Source organism: Diprion similis, chromosome 13 (assembly GCF_021155765.1).
Source record: "Diprion similis isolate iyDipSimi1 chromosome 13, iyDipSimi1.1, whole genome shotgun sequence".
NCBI lineage: Eukaryota > Metazoa > Arthropoda > Insecta > Hymenoptera > Diprionidae > Diprion > Diprion similis.
In genome coordinates, this window is record NC_060117.1 from 8,215,024 (window position 1) to 8,236,447 (window position 21,424).

The 21,424-nt window shown below is 36.6% G+C and overlaps 1 protein-coding gene across 1 annotated transcript; it reads right to left on the reverse strand.

Moving 5' to 3' along the window:
• Positions 1–3,374: 3,374 nt before the first annotated feature.
• LOC124413838 lies at positions 3,375–9,930 on the reverse strand. Its single transcript, XM_046894625.1, has 10 exons — positions 9,831–9,930; positions 8,618–8,817; positions 6,227–6,331; positions 5,979–6,143; positions 5,449–5,697; positions 5,230–5,372; positions 4,768–4,914; positions 4,382–4,665; positions 3,579–3,743; positions 3,375–3,478 (listed from the first exon to the last, which is right to left on the reverse strand). The coding sequence occupies exons 1-10, from the start codon at positions 9,928–9,930 to the stop codon at positions 3,375–3,377; spliced, it is 1,662 nt and encodes a 553-aa protein (XP_046750581.1).
• Between the last annotated feature and the right edge of the window lie 11,494 nt (positions 9,931–21,424).

The window sequence follows — 21,424 nt, forward strand, 5'->3', positions numbered from 1 at the left end:
AATTTGAATTTTGCCCCGCTGAACTGACCTTCCGAAATAACCAAAAATATTCCTATTACCAGGATATCGTACGCAAAAAATTCTTGATTATACTAGGCTTGTGTTGAATTATGGTATCTGTTCTCTTAGCGTTCAGTCTACGTTACCGAGTTTCCCATAAGCTGTTTGTTCTATGGTAAGATTCGAATCCTCAGGCGTGTATCCCTCCTTCAAAAGAGCACCAAGGCAAGCGTTGTTCACTATGTTTACAGCCAGCATCCTGAATTCGTCCAATTTACCCCGTATGGCTTCTAGTTTTGCGAACTGAAAACGTTTCACGGTTGAGTCCAGTCTGGTCGATGCGATGTTCCATTTCGCCGACTTTTAAAAACTTTCGAAACTTGAGGATACTGTATCACCTGCGCTTCGGTGAACATGAAGAGGGGAATTTTTTCAATCGAGGAAAAGTCGTTGAATGATGAATCCAAGAAGACCGCGCACATTGCCTTCACCTCGAGGAGTGCTTTGCTCAAAATCGGATCAGATATGAACAAGTTTTGCTCCATGTAGCTTCTGGCCGCAAGGAATTTCGTCCATGACACTGTCTTCCTCCAAACGTAGAGCGCCTTCCACGTTCGGTACGTTGTGAATGTCCTTATCTGTAGAAAAGGAGAAAATTGCTTAAGTGAACACCTGGAAATCAGGTTTCTCGAAGCACTCTTACTCGCCTTCATTAACTTCAAGTAGAACCGATACTCCCTCTCCCACAATTCCATAGGTGTAAACGACATTTCATCGGGACTGTACTGCGTCACGCCGTTCACACTAATCGTCATGTAGGTACGCTTGAGTTGGTCGTATGGGACAATCCTGAAAAAAGTTACAAGCATGACAGAACGTCCGTCGGAGCTGTTTCCACGCATGGTTTGGCTCACTTCAACGCGTATGGGGTGAAGAACTCGGAACATCGTTCAACGGCGTAAACCATGTAAAAGAAACCGAGTTGAGGATCATTACGCAAGTTGCTGATTAGCTCCAGCTGGTCGGCAATTTCAGGTGGTTGACTCAACGGACTCCTCTTCCCAAACTCCGCGTCATCCGTCTCTTCGACTACTTTACCGACCGGCCTCACATCGACTGAAATATATCATCGTCACCGGATAGTTTAGACAAGGATGAGATTTTTTTTTTACCACTCACAAAAGTTTTAACCTACTTTTGACGGTCTTGAGAACGAGAGTACTGCCGTCAGGTGTGCTGCTAGGTTTTCGTTCCACTTCCGGTACAGCCACATATGGCAAGCATACTTTCTGAAAGATCGCTTTTTGCTGATCTCTAAACCCGGTCTGGAAAAGGATTTTTACCGTCATAATGCACGTCAAATAACACAATCAATAATAGTTTGGCGAATCAAATCTGATACCAAGGGAGGTGATCTAAGATCAGTAAGATCTGTGCTTTGCTTAATGCGTTTTGATAAATCTCAAAAGTCTTACAAGGGGTTCTGGTATTTCTCGCTTGTGTTCTATCTTTTCTAGTACTTTCTTATGGGGAATGTGGAACGGTATTTCGCCTTGCCCTCTGGAATAATTTGCAAAAACAGAGTTAGGCGATTTGACGCTGGGGTCACACGTCATGCACAACTACGTCTACAAATAATGTCCGACTTGGATATTTTATGGTCGAAATTTTCTGCTCACCTTTTGTAACTCTTCGGGGGCTTGAAAATCAGGTGATTCACCATGCTCTCAGGTTCAGCATCATCCGGAACATTCACTAGTCGGCTGCTGAGGTGAGATGGACCGATTGAATCCATCGATAATTTTGAAGATGCAGATATTCTACGGGAGCTGTCGTCGCTCGGTGTGTTATTCTTACTTTCCTCCATTTTTCAAGAGTTCTAACTTCCTCGAGAAGTATTAAAAAATATCACTGCCTTTAGTCTCTGTCGTACAAAAGCTGTGCTTATACGAAGTGAGCAATTAACCTATAATAAAAATAGTTTAGTTATGCCGTGTTCACGTTGCAAAGGAACATAATTGGAAACGCGAGCAACAATGTTACACATGAATTCCACTACGAGAAGTTTGCAGCCAGAAAATTGCTTCGAGAGCTTTTACGCAGTATGGAAAAGTTACTGCTTAGTTTTCACGCTAGCTTTATCCTTAAATATACTCAACGTGAAATTTTGAACAATTTATGTACCAAGCTGCTGTTGTTGGATAATTGCCACTAATGATAATACCGAGACACGATAAACAAGTTGATTTTCGGTTACCTGCTATTTGCTAACTGAACTAAATACGGTGCTACTCTTCATGACTTGTGAGATAAAAGTCTTCAGAGTTGAAAGAGGCTAATCGAATAATAGATTCGTACGTATATTGATTTAACAGATGAGCACGGACATTCGATAACTTCACTTTAAAGTTGGAAGACCATTTGATACAGCTGCAAATATTGAAACACAATTCATGGTAAAAATGTTTCAGTTTAATCTATTTTTTTTATCGTCCAGTTTATGAAAACATAGCCAACGAGATTGAAAGTAATGAGAGTTTTTTATTGGACATGTACATTTGTACACAAATATTATGTACCTGGAAGCCTACAAGCGACGATGTAACGCATCTAATTCAAATGCATGCATGGTGTGACATTACGTGCCTACTGGCCACCTTTGGCGAATAATCACATTTCACGTGTACAATAAGATTGACAAACAAAAATAAAGCGACCCGTTAACAGATCTGAAAAGCTGGTTTCGTTTAAATTTCGAGGCTTACATCTGACGAACGTTTGTGTGTCGCTTTATATACGGATTATTCAATTTCGAAAAACCAGTATCTAGTATTAGTTTTTCATTGTTTTTTTTTCTCAACCCCAAGGAGAATAAAATGGACTAAGTTAAAATCTGAAAGTAAATAATATTTCCAGGGTGCATTTTGGGGGGATTTTTAAATTTCGAAAAACTAGTATCTAGTATTAGTTTTTCATTGTTTTTTTTTCTTAACCCCAAGGCGAATAAAACGGTCCAAGTTAAAATCTAAATGTAAATAATATTTCCAGGGTGCATTTTGGGGGAATTTATAAATTTCGCAAAATTAGTATCTAGTATTAGTTTTTCATTGTTTTTTTTTCTCAACCCCAAGGCGAATAAAATGGCCCAACTTAAAATCTGAAAGTAAATAATATTTCCAGGGTGCATTTTGGGGGGATTTTTAAATTTCGAAAAACTAGTATCTAGTATTAATTTTTCATTATTTTTTTTTTTCTGAACCCCAAGGCGAATAAAATGGTCCAAATAAAAATCTGAAAGTAAATAATATTTCCAGGGTGCATTTTGTACACGTGTATTGAAAGCATATGTGCGACTACTGTCAGCCGTAGGTGAATTATTCGGGCTTGAGATTCGCCTCGACAATATGTCTGCTCCGCAGTTTGATGTCGGTTCGAGTTAGAATTGACGCATCGACGACTTCGTGTTCGACGAAAAAGCCTGATAAATACAGAAGACGGAGGATAAGCAAAGAACGTTTACGAGCTGATATATTTTCAATACGATAGCGCAAATTCTCTCCATGGTTGCCATCACTCACCTGATACCTCAGCTTCCTTGCCGTATTTCAGCTTCGATTTGTACTCGGAGATATATGTTTGGTACATCTCTCTCGCCCTTTCCTTCCGATCCTTATCAAGGTCCGGGCCACCAGCTCCAGAGAGCATTCCCACCTTTTGGCTCACCTTCGACAGCAGGGCTAAACCTGCAAGGTTGTCATTTTCATTGGCAGAACGTAATTACTGGTTTACACTAAGCGAACGAATAATAAGGCTCAGATTTTTCACAAATTGATTACAAAGATTGTAGTAAGATTACATCCGGGATTACAAAATATTGAATACGATTACAGAGATTCCAAGGATTGCACACAAAAAAAACGAGAATTTTAAAAATTACAGCTAGATTACAAAAAATTATTGGAATCACAAAAAGATTACAGAGATTTTCATAGATTGTAAAAAGATAACAGAGAATACACAAGATTACAAAGAATATATATATATAACAATCCCTCGTTGAAATGGAAGTGACTCGGGGAAATTGTTTTATACCAGATAAATTTCGAAATGGTGAACGATACCGAAGAAAAAACGGATACACATGTAAAAAAAAACATCAATAGTTAATTGAAAGGTTTTGGAATATATGTTCATTCGAATCGATTCGGCAGTTTGTTCGGAATTCAGGTTTATAACGTAACCGGAAGTAGTAAGAGTTTCAAATATATTGTGACACGCGACTCTATCGAATACTTGATGTACTTGTAATTCAGTATGTACCAAATCGTTAATCAATAGTGAAGAAAAGTTGGTTTTGTCGATCGTGTTTGATAAAAATTACCGTTGGTTTCAGTTTTTCCTATTTGCGGTTCATCGGCATCCTGTAATTCATCTTGGAGTCGCTGTTCTTCGGACAATTTGCCCTTCTTGTCATCATCAGCTTTCTGCGATTTGCTCTTTATCGATCTTGATCTAACGCAAGTCAGCATTTCGTTCATGTTCTGCAGAGCTGCTCTTATGTTCATCAGCAGTTCGCCTCTGACTTTTCTCATATTCTTAAAATCGATTTCCCGTTTCTTTTGCACCTCCAATTCCTCCAGCATCTCCTTTTTCTCCGCTTTGTACCTGTTGCACGCCTATTCATGTAAGCCTGAGTATTTACTATGAATGAACTACATCCAGCTATCACATAATGGAAAAATGTTATCTATAGAATATTTTGCCTACTGTGCAGTTGTCGATATCATGCTGTGCTCAAGGGTCGCGAGGATCAGGGTCGCATGGTTTTTTTTGTTCAGAAACGAGTCACGTTCCCTCACGTTGTGATTGAACTGTTTTATCAGACGTTCCTTCTGTTTTATTTGTTCCTGAAACCTACGGATGCACAATATCGTCAGTTCTCAAACAGCACAAAACTGAAAATTGTCAAAAAGACGTTGAAGAGATGATCTACGACCCGTTTTATGACCTCGAAAGGACATTCTTATGTCCAAAATATGTCTTTTGTGACTCATAGACGTTAAAACACGAGTTACAAGCCATCATTTTGATGACTTTTAGTTTTGTGTTCTGCGGGTTGTTGATCATGTTCGACATCTTCGAAGAAATTATTTATTATGACATTAATTGGTGCAAACGTTAAACCTGCTTCAATAAAAAAATGAAAAAACTTGAAACGCAGTTGCTAACCTGGGGAATACTTCTTCGTAAGAACGTACAAGCATCGACTCTTTGATGTTTTCAAACACTTGTTCCAAGTCCTTCATCTCCTGTTGAAGAACCATTTCGCTGCTGGTGATCGCCGCATTTTTCTCGGTGAAGTTCACTTCACTCTGCGAGAAAAAATGAAGATTGACGGGAAGTAAACGGTGCCAAGTCTTGTTCAATCTGCTGCTGAAGACAGTTTACCTCGGTTCGGACTAGCGACTGAAGGTACGACCATAGATCGTCGACCTGGAATCTAACGATGGCGAGGGTGCGTTCACGCTCTTTCATATTCACGCAAACGTCATGCTCCAAGCGTTTGTACCTCGATCTTGTGTCGTCTAAATTTTCGGTCACGAGTTGACCCATTTCAGTCGCTTTTATAAGCACTTTGCATTGCGACTTTTGATCCTCGACGAGGGCGTCAAGAACTGCGTTGAAATACACCGAGTCCTATGAGGAAAATTTAATTATATTCACTCCAAGTATTTTCCGCCCCGATATCGAACCGCTTTTCCATTCTCCTAATTGCTTCGATTGTAAGTGAAGAACTGCTCACAGACATGAGACATTAGGGTGTCGCACAAAAAACCGAATATATTTTTTTTTTACGAGTCTCGTGTGACAAAATGTTATTTTTTGATGTTTTAAGAGCCCACTCCAAAGAACAGCTCAAAAAAAAAAAAAAAATTTCAAGAGGTCAGAAACTAATGAGACATCCAATCGCAGTATACCTTTTTCAATATGTCCAATATGTAGCCGTAAGTCCGCCTGATTGCTGCAGCGGCACTTTGCTTCGCCATGGAGTTTTGAAACTGATTTGTTAGATGCTGATGGTCGTAATCCGGCACGTATTGCCGTTCCTGTTCATATTTGTCCTTCAATAACGCGCATTCCAACTGAATAATTTCATAATAAAATTCGTTAGAATCTAGTCGTGTTATAAATTATTCAACTGGTAATCAAGCTCAGGGTAATTCACCTTCAGATCGAAAAATTCTTTCATCTTCTTTTTCTTCAGGTAATACAACTTGTCGAGTTGTCTACGATTCACGTCGTTCCGATGGTAAATCGCACTGTAGGCATCCTAAATGTAAAAGGAAAATCTTTGGACACGGTCACGGAAATAATAATTTATATGCTTACAGAGTATCATTTTTTTTATTTTTATTTTTTTTATTTTTACTAGCACAACTTTTTTCCATTATAATTCATCCACGCTGGGAAATATTGAACTTTAGCACTGAAATATCTTCTAGTATCTAAGAATTTAAAATAAGTTTGATCAGTCATGAAAAAATAGTTACGAAATGAGTTAATTTATATTAACGAACTTTTCCGAATGCATTGTCCAAAAAACCGATAAACTTTTGTAGAAAAATCATTATAAATGACTAAACTCGAGTTTGAGGGTGTGAACACCTGCTCAATTTACTAAATATTTAATATATGAACGAGATTGAATTTTCGTTAAAAAATTGTAGAGCTTATTTCTGTGGGGAATACAAGACCTGAAGAACGCTTTAAAAATAAGGTAAAAACGATATCTTATTAGATATTTCGCGCCATTTTAGTACGTTTCAAGAGCATTACCTACTTTCGACAAAATCTTACTGGAAATAAGACCCTGAGGCATACAACTATATCGATGTATCTATACATATGTGGGTTTGAATATAATCGGGCGCACACGGAAATCTTATTTCATATCGTGGAAGTCGGATATTTTCCAGATGAATCGACTTCAAGGCACGTTATATATATATATATATAATTCCGGATTAGATGTCGAGGGTTGGCTTGGAACCGAATCTCGAGAGGTATTGAAATCGGTGATCCGCATGAGCGAGAGATTTTCACGCTATACGTTGCAAGTGTAATTACAGAACTCAGGAAATACGCTTTACTTGGATAAAAAAAACAGGTAGAAGAAAATTAATTTTTCGAACTTTATAGTGAATATAATCGCTTAAAAATTGAATCGAATTAACCGCATTTGATTTACGAAGTTAAGCTCGATCAAGTAATAAAACTTGTTTTGTATAATTTTTTTGTAAAAATTGTAAATTCGTGTGTAAGGAAAATTTGGTTCTTAGGTTAGGTTAGGTTAAAACAATTAACAAGTTTTTGAGCTTAGTGAGAGAATATTAAAATCAAAACAGAAAGGTGTGATGGTAAACGATTTGGTTGTAAAAATTATAAACATTTTTTTGAGCTTATAAAAAATTGGGATTCAACTCGCTGCTAACTTTACAGTCAATGACTATATGCAACCTGCAGCCGTCATCAAATTGTGCAGCTGCAGGTGAACGTCACTGCGATACGGGAAGGTGAAGTTACCGAGGTGGAAAATAATATGTTGCCGGAAGGTAGCCGGAGGGCTGTACAAATGTATATATGTATATGGCGCATTCCAAATGAAATCAAGGAGTCATTTCCCTCGGGTCATCAGATCCTTGCGTAAACTTTTTTTTCGCATTGATTCCACTTTAAAAAAGGCATATTTTTTTTTTGAATAATTTTCTTGCTACTCCTCCAGGTGGTGCGACGGTCGTTTTTGTCTAGAAACATAGGTATCAAAAAAAAAACACTATTTTCAAAATTCTGCAATTTCTTCCGCGCATCCTGGTTCGTAAATAAGTGAGATCTATAGTGATTAGAAAGTGGGAAGCGGCTGCTTCATATTTTTGTTCAACATTTTTTTTTTAGCTCCTAACAGTTCTCACAGGAGTGAAAAGAAAAAAATAAATAAAAAGAAAACATTTCTGGGAAAATTTTTATATTTTGCATATTTTCTAAAACAAATGAGATAAATCTTATTTTTTTTTTTTGTGGAAAATATAAATGTGCAAAATTGATAAGAAAAAATTATTTTTTACTCCAAACCATCGACAACTTTAATGTTGCAGTAGTTCGATGTTGCATGAATGTTAAAAAAGAAAAGTGAAGCAGCCGCATCCCACTTTCTAATCATGATAGATCTCATTTATTTATGACCCAGAATCTGTGGAAAGAATTGCAGAATTTTGAAAATGTTTTTTTTTCTGTTATCCCCCTTTTACACAAAAACGATCGTCGCGCCACCTAAAGGAGTGACGAAAAGATACTTTGAAAAAATTGGTCTTTTTTTTTTAAGTGGAAACTTATGCAAGGATCTGATGAACTGAGGGAAATGACTCCTCGATTTCAATTGGAATGCCCCGTATATATATATACCTATGTATAGTACATATGTAAAGGTATATAAAAACTTTGCGCAAATATCTGCAATATATCGAATTCTTCAGGTCAATGGGCAAGCGCAGCTTTTCAGCTGATGGCAATGAGGTAGAACAATGATAATAAATAACGGCTGTTACGTTATCATACGTACGTCAGGTTTCATGTCTTGAAAAGCCAATTGGTAGTCCCGATGACGCTGCATAATTGTTCGCAATTGCCGTTTGTTACCTTCCGCCATGTCGTTCGTAATTTCTCGATAATTTTGCACATCTTTAGTCAACGCTTTCAGGTCCCGCGAAACCTTCTTCTTAACCCTCGACGCGTTTATCACTTGTAGCTTTTTCTCTCGGGCTATATAAAATTAGGCCAATGAACAAGAGTTTGAAAGATGAAAATTTGCGTCAGGGATGATGTTTCGAATAATTAGAATCCGGCTGGTCAGTCGAAAAATAGTTAAAAAAAAAAAAAAGGTTCATCGTAACTCGTCACGTAAGCCCAGAAAATTGAGTTCCTTAAAAATTTCGGCTGTTCAAAAATTCAACCGAATTTGAATTTCAACTATTTGATGGTCGACCGAAATTCTTGTCGTTAGGAATTTTCACCTCATTCGAAAAGTTACCGTTAAAAAAGAAAAAATGAGTTCCAAAAAAAGAAACAAACAAACAAACAATCTTTCAGCTTCGTGATAAAATTTGGACAAATCATTTTGAATTCAAGAATTGCTAAATAGAAAGAATTGTATGTCGAATATAAGCCTATAATTTGATAGTTTTTGCACTTATTTATTCTTCTGTAATATTCCCTAGATCTCGTACAGCAGTAGATGTGAAATTAGGCAGGTATATTGCGAGATGGAAAATGGAAATTGAACTCTCAAGTATGAGATTGAATTCATTCGGTAATTCCATATAATAATTACAGGATATTCTTCAGAAGTTTCAAAGGACTCGATAAAGTCGGTTAGCATATCACGTTATAACGCCCTTTTTTACAGCATTAAATTTGAAGAAGGGACAGCCCTGCAAGACCCCGGTTATGTAACACGGTTATACATCAAAAGACAAGTAAATCATGGTGATAAAATTGCGTTACGAAGAAATTCCCTCGAGAGGTCAGAGTTCTTGAAAATTCTCCCGTTTTAATGCTGATATACCAGCACCACCCGGAATAAAATATCCGGCGAACAAAAAGCTCCACTTTCATGCAAATACAGTATCGACTCTAAATACTCGAGGGATTCGAGTCCTAAAATATTTCTTGTGAACAGAATGATAATTCTTTTTCTAATATTTCGTATTGATAATGAACAGCGATGAGAGCTGATTATGTTTGATAAAATTTTTCAAAAGGTTCAGTGCATTCACCGTACAACTTAAGGATCCCGCGATACTGTTGCAGCTTGTCCCGAATCGTCCATCTTTCGTCCTTCATTCCATGAATTTTGATGTTCTTCGTACTCAACATTTTTCTTATTCTTTATCATTAAAATAAAAACTCAGATTGTACAAATATATGTGTATGTATATAAGACGCACGTTAACTCGAAATACTGAGGTTGAAGTTAGGCGACACTTGAACTCACCGGTGTGAAGAACGTCACCATTTACCACCGTGAATCGATAATGGCACGCTTATCGAGTTTCTGCATTCTGAACATGCTTTTGTTATCCCCACTTCTCCATTTTGCTAATTTCGCAACACGTAAACGGTGGGTAAGTATTACGTACACAGTTGAAGAAATTCTGGCAGAACAAAATGGGATCTTAATTTATACTCGACATAATTCGAACTGCAAGTTAAACCGTGGATCTGCGATATTTTGAACTAATTTTTAATTAAGAAAATCATTTGTCTCTGGTCTGGAGATAGAACTTCGAATTCATGTTCAATGCTAGATGAAGATTGGACTGATCATGTGAAGGCTCAAGGTTCAAGGCTTGGTAATGATCTGATTTTTGGGTTCTTTTACAACGGATTCTACACGGTTTTAATACTTATTCGTTGAATTTGCTTCATTTTGTATGTATGCTAATGTTTGTTGACGTAAGTATTCGTAGTTTTGTTTATGATACGGTATAATATTACATGATGAATTGATTTTGAGAAGTGGACACGTCTCCGATGTCCCCAGAGTTTATTACACTACCTGAAGTTCTTCGATCGCGAGAGAACTAAACACCCTGCGACACCTGGTGGCGATCACCGATACCATCAAAAACAAATTTAACTAACAGATTTGCCGTTGGCATAACCAGAAAACATAGTACATATTCACAACTATAATCACACTAAAAATCAAATTTTTCTGTGATTCCAGCAATATTCAAACCTTTATTGTACAGACTAAGCCGTTAAACTGTAATTTTCTAGTAACCTTGATGAATTGAACTTTTTCTCAGCATAGAGTTGGACCTTCGTAATACAAACATCTCAGGTCGACCTGATTGGGCTGACAGATTCCTTACCATAAATTAGCATAAATAAGTCGATGTCAATGTCTGGTACTTTCTAAGCTTAATGAGTTGAGACAATACCTGGCATAAATCTTGGTGAAGTTGACGGGGGCAGCCGGAGGCGTGACGTGATGTCAGTTAGGCTCTGTGGTGTTACACAGTTGGATCCTGGGTAGCGTCGGAGGTTCGCATCGCCGCCTATCTTGTTATTCAAACTTTGATTAAGGACTCCGCTCTTTCTCTTCCGGTACAAGATTAATAACAAACTCGTTAGATCGGGTTGATTATACGTTAGCTATATATAGTACCTTCAATGAAAACTTCTTCCAGAGTGTCAGCCGGTCGTTACTTCATCTCAATGGAGTGTCGCTTATGAAGAGAGACGAACACCCTGAACGACTTTTTGATCATTTTTTATTATACAAGTATGTATGTACAAGTGAATCCAATTTTGGTAACGCCCAGTGTTTTCCCATCGTTTTTGTCTTCCGAGGATTGCACGACTACAGTTTAAATTTTTCGGGACTTAGAAAATCAAAGAATATCAATTGTTGTTTTGAATATTTAATGAAAGCGATGGGACTCGGACAGAGTGAATTCCTAATAACCGCACGGTCTGTTGTTTAATAAAATTTGAGAGCACGCGCTTTTATCCGAGAGTGGCTCTTAGCCAGGGCGACCAACTGTCATAACTTTAGACGGCAGTTGAACTCGATTTGTAACTGATGAAATCTGTGAGGTTAGAGACGGTTGGACGCCTTGGTAAATAATTAATTACTCTCCGATTATAGCGCAGGTGCGTTGAAGTTTAGTAGATAACGGTTCGTGCAGTTGTTCGGAATTTACTCCGTGACGCAATATTCTATCAATCATCGAGTTATAGATTGAGAAAAAATTCATCGATTGTTGATCAACCATGACTATTTATTAATACTGTTGACGTTTCGACCGGACCCTGCCGGCCATCTTCAGGCTACAGAAAGATATAATGTTTAACTAGACATTCATCCTGGCTTAACTTTTTTTAAGGATACATTAGTTAGTCGACATAAATGTTTCTTTGATAAATTTAACGATAATTAATAATATTAATATAACAAAATATCAAACTTTTTTTTTAACATGTGACACATCAAGAACGAGGTTATGGACATAGAATTATATACGAAATGAATTACAAGTAATTTGTTTAAAATAAAAAGATGAATCGTGCTAATGTTGACAAGTTGTTATAAAGTCAATAATCAATGAGGTTACAATTATTCGAAGCTACAAAAACATATATAGCGTCGGAAAACTTTTCAACATGGAAGGCTTCCGTGATTCTATATATGAAAAGAAATAAGGATCGGAGGATAAAATATGGAACGAAATAAATTTGTCTAAATACTCAATTGAGCCAAGGGAAATTGTTGCAATTTATTGGCTCACAGGGGAAAAGCCGCTGAGGCATAAAAACCCCTTATTATTACAGTAGTAAAGTTGTGTCAAGAGTGTATGAGGTGTTAGCGTACGATCAATGGTTGTGTCTCGCAAGCGGAGAGCTGCCGTGAGATTCAGAGGCCGAAGGCGTGGATCTACGGAGGTTCGATCGGCTGGCGAGAATTTGCTGTTTAAATTGAAGAGGAGAGGAAGAGAACAAGAGAGTTCCGAGCGCGACTGTAATGGCCGGAGACTCGAATCAGACTGACTAACCGAGCATCGATTCCCGGTCAGTTATTTATTCTTTCAACGATCAGCGCCATCTTTGCGGTTAACGACGATCCACCCAATCGCGTGCCCCCGCGATCGCGCCTAAACTTACCGCGGCTTGTTGGTAGCGGTACGAGCGGTAGACATTTTGGGTATCAGATGGGATAAAAAGTACGCGCGGACATGGGAAAGGTTAGGATTGGTACGATCTGAAAAACATATATTGTTCACTTGGTTTGCAAATTTCTTACACGCAGTCTTATGCAAAATCTTTATACAGGGTGAGTCAATTGAAACGCCGAGAATGGGAGATCAGTTGTGTTGATATTAAAGTAAGGTTCGAAGTCTACATACAGGTATTCAGTGGTAATTCAGAGATGTTTTTGGGTCGCTGATTACGAATTGGAGCTCAAATTCCAGAAGTTCAAAATGGCGGATCCAATATGGTGGCCTCAAAATATAAAAATTGATTCTATTCGTTTGTGTTTTGTTACCCGGGGGTTTGCGAGGTCACTAAAAACGAATCCAGCGTCAAAATTTCAAAATTCAGTATTGCAGGTCCAATATGGCGAACTGAAAATACAAAAATGGATCCTATCCGCTGATATTAGATCCGCCATTTTGAATTTTGAAAATTTCTCAGATCTGACCTCATTTTCGAAATCAGTGACCTCGGGAACTTTTATATACTCACTTTCAAGGATTTCGAGTGCAAGGAAAAATTTATGCTTTTAAGGGGTAAGACTTGTGGTTTATAATATTTTCCCCAAACCAAAGGAAGTATTGAATTTACTTATCGATTTTAAGTCTCTGTTTCCGTTTTGACAGTTTTATGACCAGACTGTACGGCTAACACATCCTTAATTGGAGTTCTCGAGTTTTTCTGCAACTTTCCGGAGAACTTCTGTACGGGATTCACTTACACGAAGAATAACGCTGCGGACGCGTTCGACGCGGGTGAATTCCATACAACTACGCAATGAGTGAAATGGGAGTGAGAAAAACGAGGAGGGATAAGCCGTGGCATAATGTAGTATAAAACTTCGTTGCAATAAAGCTTGAGCACTTTCACAATCTGAAAATAAAGAAAAAGAAGATTTCCTTTCTACCCCCCTTCTGCTAAGTAGAGGATGGAGATGGAAAGAAACGAAGTTCTCGCCGGAGGCGACGTCGCGACGCCCTTTAATACGCAGGGAAACCGAGGCGCTGCCCTCCGGCTGACTGAGTGGAACTCGATTGCCGCAAACTGGTTTCCGAGAGAGTTTTCCCTTTTTTTTCTACAAAAACGAAGATCGCTTTTACGGCCAACGAAAAAATCTCACATCTTGTACTAATTTTCATTCTTCTTACAAGGAACATCAGTTTAGTGTTCACCTCTGATTTCGTTGAGACTCATGTACGTTGCAGAACATTGAAAACTAAGAGACACGTATTTTTTTATATCTGCGGAAAAACGGTTTAGAGGGGTGAAAACGACCCCCAAAGATGATCACCCAGCGAGGTGATTTCTCATGCGCTAGATGGACTTGAATGAAACTAACGCCAAAGTTTTCCTACTCATTAAAAAAACATTTCAGTTTTGGTTTCATTCAGAAACATGAAGTGCGTCAAGAAATCACCCCGTTTAGTGTCCGTCTTTAGGGGTCGTTTTTACCCCTTTAAACCGTTTTTCCACAGATAAAAAAAAATACGTGTCTCTTAGTTTTCAATGGTATATTAGTCTACAACATACATGAGTCTCAATGGGTTATATACTTGATTTTTTTTTGACAAGATAATAAATGTTTATTGTAAAACTATGAACAACATTGATTAGTAAATGTTTTCATGTACTTGTATAATTTTTTTCATTGAAAAATATTCCAAAATGGCGGAAGTACAGCTATATTCTAGGAGCGCCGTTTTTTGAGCATCAGTTGCGGTGGACATCGTAACTGAAAAACAGTTCATCTGAACTCAGAATGTGAAAAAATTTTATCAGTATGTTGTATTGGCTTGGGCCTGAACGAAGGATTTTAAATTTTGTTGAAAAAAAAAATTTTTATAGCACAAAAACCAAAAATTTAGCACCTCAAGAAATGAACTTTTTGTTAAAATTGTTGCCATTTTTTAAAAAATCATAATTTTTACTAAAATAAAATTTTTGTTCAACGTATGTACGTTATGAAGATCCCAAGTTCTTTCAGGTCATTTTTTATGTAAAAAAAACTCAAAATTTTTTGAAAAAAATGTTTCCAAACATTCTAAAACCTGGGGGCAAGGGCAGAAAAATTGATTTTCATATTTCACATTCGATTTTGGAGAATATAATCATAATAGTGGAGATTGATAGATTTTTTGTTCAATAATTCAGAGTTTTACGAAGAAAAAAAACGTCTGAAAAGTTTGTTTCTATCTCTTTAAAAAAAAAAAATATGTTGAGTTGAGAATTCCATAATTTTGAAAACTTGAAAATTTTTCATCGGTTATGCTCAAAAACTGTTGGCCGAAAATAATTTAAAAAAAAATCATGGATATCTTTTTCAGTACTGTCTTTTGAAAGGCAAATTTAGTTTTCTAAAATATCGACCAATCGGTACAACTTGTGCCAATAATTGGCGAAATGACCCATATATATATATATCAATCATTTAATATATTTGTAAGCTGCGATGATGTCTTGAAAAATTGAAAATTAGAAAATACTGCTGTTGGGAACGAAAGCTTATAGATAACGATGCTTCGTTTCAAATAGTTCAAAATTGGTTAAAATCTAGTAGATTCAATCTATAAATGGTACCTTATATGGAACTCATTGATAAAAGATATGAAAATTCGTTTGGGTCACTTTTTAGAAAATATTGTCTTTAATAAAAACAGCCGTTGTAGAATAGCCGAATCGAACCAATCTACTGTAGATTCAATCGTATCGAAGTGATTTGCGGTAAGCTTTTATTGCTGAGTAAATTTAGTATTTCAAATATTTGTATTTTAAAATAGATCTCCGTAATTTACAAATATATTAATCTGAAAAATACCGTATGAGTGACTGTATCGTAATCAGATCAATAAATATTATCGACTTTTGGTTACCAAATGCATTTTCACAAGCAGAGAATTACATGAAATTTCGTTCACTCGTTCCTGGAATATATAGCAAGATTTTTTATACTTTGTAATATCTCAAAAGTGTGCAATTGTTTTGCTGGAATTCTTACACTAAAGGTTTTGGGTGTTTAAATAAAATATCCACAACATGGAACCGTTATTGCAATAAACATCATTTGTTTTACTGGTTTCGGATCCTTCCGCCAGCAGCAATCGCTGGGATTGAAAAAATTTGCAAACGCGAATCGTGCCTAATTTCTGTTTTTCAAATGATTAAAAATCGCAATAATAACTATGAGGGTGAAATGTTTTCGTCGAAAATTTCCGTCACGCTAATTCTAGATAAGAAAGATGCGATTCCTTCATACTCTCGATAATATAATAAATCACACGACAGGTCCACGTTTTCAGAGTTTTCAGAGACATATTTGCAGCCTTTCGTGTCACTACCGAGGGAGCGATAAGACTTCGTTAATTTCCCTGATTTTGGCAATAACTCAGAAAGCTCCGGTCTTGAAAGTTCAATCAATTCCTGCAACCCGTGTTCAGTGCAGAACTAATGCTCCACCCTCCTCCCCCTCACTCACCCCGCCATAATTTACCCCAGGCATCTCTTTTTCGGATCCCTCCTAGGTTTCCGCGTCTTGCACATCGTTTAGAGTCTTTCTTTAAGGTCATTCAGCATCGGACGATCTGAACCAGCCGAGTTTCAAAATCTCGATTGTCCAGTTTTTTTAGCCTTTAAGGGGGGGAATGCTGGTCTAGAAATTTTTAAAATTCTATTTTTCTCCATATTTTCAAAGTTTAGACCTTTGAGAATAAGCTTTTGACAGGATTTTTGGAAATTTGAATTGTTTTCGGAGTTACAGTTATTTTTTTGACGCGCAAACTAAACCGGTCCGCTTGGAACGAATCAATAGTAGAAGGCAAGTAACTCCAAAAAGAAAATGTCGCTTTTGAAGTGGAAGAAGGAATATTGTATGAGACAGGGATCGATGATTGAAAAAATTCAAGCATAAAATACCATTAAACGACTCAGGCTCGAAACGAGACTCCAAACTTTAAACACGTTTTTCTCGAAACTATTATTTTCGATACGGTTGACATGATGTCTCAAGTTTTAATGGACTGGTCAACTTGAATTTTTGTACAAACCTTCTTAATACTACTAAAATTGGTCTGACGAAGGGATTTTCGGAAAAAAAAAAAAATTTCACTTTTTTTTCAAAATTCTCAAAATTGAACATATGAGGCAAAAAAAGACCTCTGTTTTACGTGGATGCAATTGCGTGAAATTTTCTATTTTTTCTCAAATCGCTTACGTTCGACCAATACTACATCCTTTTTTTTCAAGGATTCACCAGATGTTTCAGATCACCAGGAGGGCTGGAATCACATCAACCAGACACTTTTTTTTTGAGTCGCTACTTCGCTAGTCTTTATCAATTTCAATTTTGATTGTTTTTTTCTTAAATACATTTATATACTTTTAAAATCTCAATAAAAACTGATAAAAAATGTTTATTTTTGTTTTTAGATCACGTCGATAAACTCACCTCAAAATCGAGCTTCTATACCAGAATGCACCATTAAGGGGGGACCGCAGTGAAATTTTGATAATATCGAGTTTTTTGATTTTTGAAATGACTAAAAAAGATGTGTCCTGAAAAAAAATTTCAATCTCCTGTGATGAAAGCGTATGCATGAGGAACTTTTGGCAGAAAATTTCCACCGTGCTGCTCCCAAAAATTTCACTACCATAATCTAAATTTTGTTGGGAGGAATTTTTGATCGCATCTTTTTCATTCATTAAAAAAACAAAAAACACGATATCACCGAAATTTCACCGAAGTCCCTTCTTAATTTCAGCCCCTTCACCAAACGCGTTCTGTATCTGTCGGTAGGTGTGGGATTTCGTAAAACGGAAATACGTTTTTACTTCGCTTATAGCCAAGCAATTTAAGTGTATAGGAAGAATATTCGGAGGTTTCAAGATATGCAATCACTTCGAGTTTTCGTCAAGTTTTCGAGTAAGAGAAAAGAAGATGAAAAAATTCAGTAAGTAGTAACTACGAGTGAAATGAAGACAAGAGAAAATTGAAAAAAAAAGAATCTTTGCGTAATAAAATCGAATTTTTAGAACAGTGATAATAACCAGATGTAATTGTACGTATCTGCGTAATTTTACCAAAAACAAGGTATATTCTGATCCTTAGATATGCTTAAGTTCCGGAATTATCCTGGGAAACAAAAATTGCCCCTCGAGTCCTGGAAAATTTCTGAACTATTTTGATTTATCCTGGAGAAGTGGACATAATAGATATACATACTTTACTTAACTTAACTTTCTCTACGCTCCTCTAATGGCTGTGGAATTTTTTCAGATTTTTCCGATGAGAATTGTGACGCAAGGAGCTTTTCAAAAAACACCACTTTTTGACGTTATTTTATATAATAACTGGTCACATTTGGAACACAACCGATTGGAACCAAGTGAAAACCACTAGTTTTATGGAGTTTTATTATAGGTTCAAGTTTCAAGCAAATCAAAAAAGTTTAGAGTTTCACTGACGTGTCCCCTTAAAGCGAATTTCATATTTGAAAAGATGAAACTTTTTTTTCCCTCATAAAACGCATTGAGTCACATTAATTTTATCGACGACATGAATTTTAATTAAAAACAACATTTTAATTAAAAAGCTGATGTTGATACGTTCTGGGAAGAACGTCGTGAAAAATCTTTGATTCATTGGGTGATTTTTGACTGATGCTCCATTTACAGACCTCGTTATGTCCAGGTTCACGAACTTCGATTATCCGCTCGTATTGATTTCTCGTTCAGCCTTCCCAATGTGGAATTATGTTGTTGAAGGTTGTGTCAAGTATCACTATGCGTGATTAAAACAATTCGTTTTACAAAACATTAATTTAAGTACACATTAATTAAAAATAAAAAATTCTTTCAATCGATTTTCTAGGTTTGGTTTCACGTTGGTGTTATTCACTTATATGTGATTCACTAATAGAATCACGTTAGTTATACATTCAGGTTCGAAGTTTCTGAATATGAGCGGTTTATGGTATTTTTGATGTATTCCGAATTGTCTGAAGTCTTAATTGATTCTACGTTCAATTTAGTCCTGTTTCTTCTGTTATCCAAAGTGATTCTCTGTCGCATCAGTCTCGTTTGTAAAGGATCTTCAATAGTAGGAGTTACGGAAAGACTCCTGATTGGTCTTTGGTTATGTCAGTGAAGGGCGATCGATCTTGAAGAGGCCAATCAGCGCAGTGCTGACAAGATAGTTAATTGCAAGAATACTTTTTCTCATTTTGAAAATGACGCTTTGTGTACCGGTCATCTTTTTTTTTCTCACATTCTTTGCGTTCAGCCAGCGAGGTAACGAACCTGAGTTTTGCGAATTTCTATTGAAGACCATGTATTCTATGCGTGGGTTGAGGTTAAAGATATGAACTTAAGAATGAATATTATATGTACCGCATAGCATTATACACGAATTTAACCTCGGTTGTGAAATAACAGACGGTGTGTTGCAGATTGTCGATGCTAGATCCAGATCGATATGGATCTTAAAACTATGGTACGAGCATGTGCAGCTCTAATGGTAATCGAACGTCGGTAAGTTATCGACTGGGACGTGACTTACCGACAAACGGTAAGTACGAACGGTAAGTATAAGTAGGCACGATCATGATCGGTAAAAGATTTGAGTAAAAGGTGCATAAAAATTTGAGAATTTTCATATTTCAGACCAAAATACTCCAACACATCTGAAGTACAGTTAGAATGGAATATTGACCCTCAAAAGCTGTTTAAAAGTCGTTAAATTGGCTCATCCGCAAGGAAAAAGTGGATTGATAACAAAAGATGATCGAAAAAATATTGAATACACAGAAATTATCTGGGTAATTTGTGCAGACTGATGGATTGGGCAAGCTCGTCGTGGATGGGGGAATGCATGACGTACGCGAATACCGGTGTACATACCGGCAATCATTAATCAATCACCCCCATTCACCCTTGTCACGTGCCGCAGAGACAACAACAGGGTTACGACAGTAATGATAACGGCAATATCACGGTCGCCTGTACAAGGCACGTGACTCATATCATCCGCCAATTTGCAGTTTGGAATTTCCAATTTGCATTGGTATACATATGGGGCATTCCACGTCAAACGAACGGGTCACCGGCCTTGACCCCCTGGGATACTGAAGTTCAATGGATTTTTGCTTTGTTTTGAACAAAAATAGTACCTGCAAGTTTTCGAAATGTCTTCACCGTTTTGTAAACGTGTTGTGACCTCACGGAGTCAGGAAATATCTTCCACATGAAGAGATACATATTTTTTAAATTGATGAAACTTTTTTGTAAGATCACGGACTTAAAAACTTCTTTTTCTTGTGATTCGAAAATGGGATAGATTGCTGAATTTTTTTTTTTTTCGTTTTATTTGAATTCTCGTAATATATTTTTTTTCAATCTACTTTAAATGGCGGTTTCGTGTTGTGAAAATTAAAATGAAAATAAACCTACGTAATCAATTACGGAATTGTGTTTCATTGAATTCAGCATCGTTTTCTTCGTTTCATTTTACTCGTGAACCAAAAAGAAAATTGAATTTTACCCTAATGGAGTTTCTTTTCATTTTATCTTTTACTACAAAAAACCATCATTAAGAACAAATACCTAGATTTTTTTTTTTTGAACAACAAAAGTTGAAAAAAAAATTTTTTTATTATTCTCATCCCATTTTAGAGGCATGACATAAAAATGTCTTTTCAGGTCCTTGATTTTACAAAAAAGTTACATCGATTTTAAAAATACCTATCTCCGTGTCAAAGATAATTTCTCACTTCATTAGGTCGCCACATTTTTAGAAAAAAGGTGGAAAAATTTCGAATAATTGAAGGCATAATTTTTTACTTAAGCAGACGAAAAAATCTGTTGGTCATCAAAATCGCAGGGGGGGGGGGGGGGGAGCGATGACCCGTTGGTTTAACACGGAATGCCTCATATGTATGTATCAAACGCGATCTGCCTAATTAAATGTGCAATGGTAGGTTCCCAGTATCCACCTATGCACCGATAGTTCAATCACGGATGGCAGCTAGTATCGATATGCGATTACATTCTCTGTCTGCGATAACGAGGTTACTAAATTTGTCATTTATCAGCGAATGACAACCAGATTTTTCGATTTATCTTTTATTATAGATATCGAGTTGACACAATCAAGTTTGATTATAGTAGAGGGTGAGGCTCGATGGCGCCCCTGAGCTGGTTATTATTTTTAGTGGTTTTTTACCATCAAATTAATTCATTTTTGATCTACTTTGAACAATTTCACTAAAATTTTACCAAAACTGTAGAAAAAAAAAATATTTCTTGGGCCACGATGGCGCCCCTCTAATAAAAATGGTAAAAAAAAATTTTGTCAACGATTTTTGTTTCAAAGGTCCATTTTTCCCAGGATATGGTAAATTGGCCTGAAATATCCGAAGTGGATGAATAATCTGATTTTACAACAATGAAAAAAACGTGAAAAAAAATTTTGACCCGATTTTTTTGGGTGTTTTATTACGCCATAGATGTCTCGCATTGGCCTTAAAATGTGCAAATACATCAAATTTACGATAATTTGACAAAAAACAAAATAAAAAAAATGTCCCCTATTCTAATTGTCTCTAATTTTCGACCATTGATA